This window comes from Mastomys coucha, unplaced genomic scaffold (assembly GCF_008632895.1).
Source record: "Mastomys coucha isolate ucsf_1 unplaced genomic scaffold, UCSF_Mcou_1 pScaffold9, whole genome shotgun sequence".
In the NCBI taxonomy this organism is placed as follows: Eukaryota; Metazoa; Chordata; class Mammalia; order Rodentia; family Muridae; genus Mastomys; species Mastomys coucha.
In genome coordinates this window covers 49403995-49410510 of record NW_022196915.1, presented here as the reverse complement: position 1 = coordinate 49410510, position 6516 = coordinate 49403995, and the positions used below count along the sequence as shown (strand labels likewise).

The following is a 6516-nucleotide window of genomic DNA, read 5'->3' as shown; positions in this document are numbered from 1 at the left end:
CATTGGGAGGCTGAGGTTAGGGGACAAGTTTAGGGCCAGTGTGGGCTACAGAGGAAGTTCAACACTAGTGTGGATAACTTAGTGAGACTTTGCCTCAAAACGAAAAAATGTAAAATATAGCTGAGTGAGTGATAGTGCTCATGTATGGTACTTGCAAGGACCTTGGTCAATCCCAGTGACAGAGACACACAGACACATAGACAGACAGACACACAGACACATAGACACATAGACAGACAGACACACAGACATGCACACAGACACACACACACATACACACACACACACACACACACAAAGGATATCTGCAGTTTCCATGTTCTTTTGCCAGAAAAACTATCTACTCTGACTAATTCTCAACCTGGATATGTCCATTCTGACAGCTGACCTTGAACCATTTGTGACTTCAGCTATTACTGTAAAACATTCCTCATCAAAAAGATGTGAATTCTTTTTAGTAGCAGTTTTTTGAGGTCTCGTATTACATAATTTGTACAGCCCAAACTAAGTTTCCTTTTATGTCTATTATCTTATTATCTTGTGTAATTTCATATCGAATTTTTTGCTTGTTAGTTTTTTTGTTTTCAGTATCACTATTATGATCTAAAAAGAGGTAGTACAGAGAGCTGGTAAGACAGCCAAATGCAACTGTGTAATGTTACCTCTGAGGAACACTGGGTTCATCTGATTGTTCTTTTCAAATGACTCTTGCTAAATTTCTTCCAAGGAAGAGACATAAATGGTGTCGAAGGTCCCAACAATGAACCAAGGCAAGAGTCCTCTAAAGTTAAGTCTGGGGAACCAATGAGTTTATTGGGCTTCCTTACACAGATGAGGGGTTTCTTACAGGGATGTGGACATCTTCTCTAATCTTTCCTGGATTATATATATTCTAGCCCATCCCTCAGACCATGTGTAATTAAAGCGGAGTTGGGTACAACAGTTGGTATAACAGGTGGTAGAGAGCAGCTGGATAGTCAGGTGAGAATATTATGCCTTCTTAGTCCCTCTGTGCTGCGGCATAAACCACCAAGCCCAGCTGTGATGATCTTTTGCAATGGAGTGCAGCTGAATGCCCAAATATGGAGGTCACTTGGCTCAGAGGACAGTCACTCATGACAATGACATATCCACATTATCAAAAGCCACATTATTGGCACATAATTACTTTAAAAGTGTTACTATCCTGCTTAGTTTAAAATGCTTCACTGTCCTGCTTAGTTGGTTTAAAAATAAGTTAAAACTGTTATGGTTGGCTCCTACAAAGAATATAACTCACCAGTTCTTAATTCTGCCAGAATAGTACTACTTTGACATTTTATGTATGCTATTATTTAAGCAGATTCACCGTGTTTTTACTTTTCCATATAATTTATTTATTCCCTCTGAAAGTGGAGCAAGGACGTTTGGGTTGGACTCCCTATTTTTAGTTTATTTTTAAGACAGAGTTTCTCTGTGTTGCCCTAGCTGTCCTGGAACTTGCTCTGTAGACCAGGCTGGCCTTGAACTTAAGGGAGCCATCTACATCTGCCTCCCAAGTGCTGGGACTAAAAGCGTGTGCTCACAGCCTGGCTTACTCCATATTTTTAAAAGAAACCATTTTTTGTTGTTTTTGTTTTATGTTTATAAGTGTTTTGCTTGTACCATTTGTGTGCCTGGTGCCTATGGAGGCCAGAAGAGGGTAATGGATCCCATGGAATGGAGTTATAGACAATTATGAGCTGCCATGTGGGTGATGGGAACCAAACCCTGGCCCATGGCCAAAGCAAGTGCTCTAAACCATTGAACAACCTTGCCAGTTTCAGGATAGCAAAGAGTAGCTTCTTTCCCATCCTCGATGACTAGTGCCTCTCAGAAAAAGCTTTCATGATGTGGCAGCACAACCCTTGCATACACCATAGTCTGGCACTTTAGCATCACAAGGGTTATTTCTTCAGTTGAAGCTTAGGAAATATTTGGTTTGAATTTAAGGCCCATGTTTAAGAAAGTAAGCCTGGCCGGGCAGTGGTGGCACATGCCTTTAATCCCAGCACTTGGGAGGTAGAAACAGGCAGATTTCTGAGTTCGAGGCCAGTGAGTTCCAGAATAGCCAGGGCTACGCAGAGAAACTCTGTCTCAAAAAAAAAAAAAAAAAAAAAAAAGAAAAGAAAAAAAAAGAAAGCCTGAGTAGAAGTCCCCTGAGAACCACAAAAAGAAAATGAATGAAGGAAAGCTTCACTGTGTTTATCTCATGTTTACTCAGAGCCAAAGCTTGCTTGTGATCTTGTTCTCTTTCTCCTTTTGCCAAATACAACTGAAGTCATGTGTATACATCACAGATCCACTACACAGACTGCTGATCACATTTAGCATTTTCTCCATTTCTTTTTTAAACAAATGCAGTAATTAGAAGGATATGGGAAAATACTACTAGAGGCCAAATACATATATTATTCTTGTAAATTAAACATGTAGTATTGTGTATGTGCACAATATTTATGGGAGGGGTGCATGCCACGTGATGTAAGTACGAAGGTCAGAGGACAACTTTGTGGAGTCAGTTTTCTCCTTCTGCCATTGCTATGAGAGTCAATTTGAAGTTGCCAGGCTTAGGAGGCAAATGTCTTTACCTCCTGTACCATCTTGCTAGCCCTAAACATGTGGTTATTAATCAGTACTATAAGATTCAACTAAATAAAAAATTTAAAACATGGAGACAAGAGCCTATCCAATTCTAATTTATTATTTGTACATGTGATGCATGTGATGTACAACATCAAGCATGTGGAGGTCAGAGGATAATTTTGTGGAATATTGTCTCTCCTTCTAAGTGGGTTTCAGGGATCAAACTCAGGTCCCTAGGAGGCAAGCGCTTCTAGCCTTTCAGCTACCTTGCTCTCCCTCTCCTAACTGCACTGGACCTTCTTCCTCTGGGTATGGACACTTGGTGCATTATGTTTTAAGACTCTATAGGCAATGCTGGTGCATAAGTCCTGGCTAAGAAATGCTCTTAGATCATCACCAACCAAGCAAACCAGTTACTTCAGAATGTGTGGCCCATTTCTGTCTAGGGGCTGATTGTCAAATGTTTCTTGGTTTCTGACTTTGTATCTGTTGCATACATATGTATTTCCTGTTCAGCTTGATAGCCTTGTCATACAGAACTCCTGAGCTTCCTGGCTGAAAATCTGATATTTGGTTTCCAGTGCCATCAGAAGCATGGGTTCTGGTTATTTGCTTCAGGTTAGTTCTCAAGACTTGGCTCTCCTGATCTTTGCATCTAACCTGCATCTCCACCACACATCTCCATAACAACCCTAGGCTGACAACCTGCCAACACCACTGAGTCAGGGAAGAACTGCCATGGTTCAACAGGAAAATGATCTCAAATAACTGTAAAAGGTACAGTGATTACGGGAGTATGTTTTATCAGTAGGCTCATTTGATTTCCTTCAATTCTGGTTTTGGTTTAGCCTCCCTCCCTGCCATCAGAACTGACGTAATATGAAGGAGGACATTTCTTTCTCTGGACTAAAGGCATTCTGCTATCTGGGTCTGATGACCTTGCTGGCTGGTGCCTCGGTCTAGCTGTGACTATCAGCAAAGCTGTTCTACCTTTCTTCACATTCCTAGTTCCCTGATTTTTTTTTCTTCTTTCTTTTCACTAGCAGCTGTTGCTTCTTTAACTCATACTGGAGTCATACTATTCCACAAAACACAGGAAGTAGACATTATTATGGCCTATTTTCAGACAGGCAGGACTCACACACAACTGAGAGGCCTGTTAACTCATAAAAAATGAGACTAATTCTCTGAAAATTATGTACTAACATGGGAAGAAAAACATCAGAGCTGTGAAAACAATTTTTGTATTGTCACTGAACTCTGATTAGGATCATCTTGATATCTGAAGTCGTAAGCAGTTAACACAAACCTTGGAAACTATTCCTATCACCCTCAGTTTAAGGGATTTTTTTTTCCTTCCCGAATTACAGTAATCATTTTCCGATTTTCAACGTTTTTATATTTCCTTAGAATACTGCAAACTCTTTAAAGACAGGGACCACACTTCATATATTAATTTCTATGAGCCCTAGGCATAACTAGCCTGTGGCACATACTAGTTATTATTTAATCAGTTATAATCTTACTCTCTAATACTCATGCCCCTACTATGGTTCATTCCCATAGAACAGTATGCTACTATTTATTATTAGTAAGTTAAAAAACGTTCAGAGGCTTTTTTGTTTTTGAAATATTAGGAAAAGCCCAAACAACAAAGCCTGATTTTAAAAAAGTGCCACAAGCATGTCACTACACATGCCCAGCAGGCCAGCATAGATTTCTTTCAGCATAGAAAAAAAATCCGGAAATGCAGGGCCAGCGAGAGAGCCCCTACAAATACCTAGTCTTAAAAGGCCTCAGTGTTCCAAATTCAACTCATATTTCAGGCAGCGGGTCTTGCAGTTTCCTAACTACAACTGAGAACAATCCTCCGGACTTGCAGGTGCAGATTGAAGACTTCAGGTAACGTGACAGGGGCTGAGCATGTTTTCCGCCACAATACTGGCAAAGACTGAGAGGCCGGCTTCCCAGGAACCTATCTATTCTCTGGGTCACCTGCGCAACGTGGCCATCCCTTTTCACTTTTAAAACGAGGGCAGCGGATTAGGATTCCGAATGCCCCTTTCATCTCTTAATTTATCTTAGTGCCTTGCCACGATTTGAAGAGGGAACTGGGTTGGAGAGGACGGTTGCTTTACTGGTCCACACTTGAGTTCCGCTTCGTGTTTGCAGGGTTGGGTGAGGCACTCCAGGGCTGCCTTCCTTTTCGGTGGATCCTCTGACCGGCTTCAGCCGGAGCCTCAAGACTGGACGGGATTAATACCAGGTCATAAACAACCTCTCACTTCCCCTCCCCCCCGGGCCGCCCCAAGGCCGGGCCGGCGGCCGCCGCGTGGGCCTGCGCGGTCTCCCATCGTCTTCGTCAGTTCTCCCTTCTTGGCCCTGCATTCTCAATCACGACGCAGAGCCCTCGCCCACAGGCCGGGGGCGGCTTCCACTTCCCTTCTCCCGACCCTGTCACCGCGCACAGCCAAAAGGCCGGCCGCCCTGACACACACGCCTACCGCCGCGGCCGCCCTACGCGCGCCGACGCAGTCCCCGCCCCAACCCGCCGTGCTTCCGCGGCCCGGCCCCGCCCCTTCCCGGATCCCGCCTCCCGGCAGCGGACCTCGGGCCTCCAGCCGCCCCTTGCGCCGGCTCCAGCGTGCACCCGCTGCCCCGCCTCCGCGCGTGCTCAATAACTGTCCTCTCGGTCGGCCCGCAGGCTTCCCCCGCCCCTGAGCTGTTTGAATATGCTAATGAGGCTGTAAGGACCAGCCAATAGGACAGTGGGCCTGCGGATCACATGACCCGAGTACGTGTCAGGGGCGGAGCCTACGTAGCCCCTGCCCGAGTTAAAACCGGAGTGTGAGAGAGAAAAGCGCTTCAGTAGCGAGAGGGGCTGAGAAAGTGGTGACACCGCTGGGGTGCGGAGGGAGTCTCTCAAACTTCTCTCAACAGCCCCAGGGCCAATCTCCCCTCAGCCCACTCCCCTCTCCGCCAGATCCCTGGTCCCCACTCCCTGCACTGGGGGTGGGGTGGGGAACTGGGCCCGTCTCCCGCGGGGACACACACAGGGTCCGGGAGTGGGGACGGGACCCCCAGGCCGGGGGGGACGGACGGACAGACGGCCGCGCGGCCGCCCCAGCGGGCAGGCAGGCCGGAGGCGGGGGTACGGCCGGGAGCACCTAGGCTGGGGAGTTTCCTCTCAACTATCGGGGGAGAAAGTCCCCGTAGCTGGTGTTTTCCTCCCGGGGGCCGCGTTCCCCGCCCCGCGTCTCGGCGGTTGCCGCCGCCGCCACCGCCGCCACCGGTGCCTCCACCTCTGCCATCTCTTCACCACCTCGGGCCCCGGTGTCCCCGGCCAGCACTATGCCCATCTTACTGTTCCTGATAGACACGTCTGCCTCTATGAACCAGCGCAGCCATCTGGGCACCACCTACCTGGACACGGCCAAAGGCGCGGTAGAGACCTTCATGAAGGTACCGACTGACCGAGCCCCGGGGGCGACCCGGAGCCGGTGGCCCGCGGGGGGCAGGGCGGGGGGCAGCGGGTTTACTGCGGGCTCCGCGGGCGCGGGGACCCCTCCCCCACCGCGCGGGCGGGCGGGCGGGCGGGCGCTGGGAGCGGGCTCTGCTGGGCCTGGCCCATGTGTGGCTGCTGTGGGTGCGGGGGGCGGCGGAGGGACGGCCCTGCGTGTGCGGTACTGTGGGGGCGGCCGGCGACCCTTATGCCACTGGTAACCTCGCTTCTGTGCTTCCCTCTCTCCCGCCCGTCCCCACCCTGGCCCGCAGCTCCGTGCCCGGGACCCTGCCAGCAGAGGAGACAGGTATATGCTGGTCACTTTCGAAGAGCCGCCCTATGCTATCAAGGTAACTGCCCTCGCCCTCCCCCTCCCTTCCCAGCTCCTTCCCAGCTCGCCCTCCCCGCCC

At 48.6% G+C, this 6516-nt stretch overlaps 1 protein-coding gene across 4 annotated transcripts in view; it reads left to right on the top strand.

Annotated features, from left to right (window-relative positions):
- Positions 1–5425: 5425 nt before the first annotated feature.
- Ints6 (integrator complex subunit 6) overlaps positions 5426–6516 on the top strand; it is a 72853-nt gene continuing 71762 nt past the window's right edge. For 2 of the 4 annotated variants that reach the window (XM_031362774.1, XM_031362773.1), the window contains exons 1-2: positions 5435–6066; positions 6379–6456. In XM_031362774.1, coding sequence (XP_031218634.1) covers positions 5956–6066; positions 6379–6456 — 189 coding nt within the window. In that variant the 5' untranslated portion in view covers positions 5435–5955. Of the gene's footprint in view, positions 6067–6378; positions 6457–6516 lie in introns of all 4 variants that reach the window. The other 2 variants (XR_004116476.1, XM_031362776.1) reach the window with 2 other exon arrangements.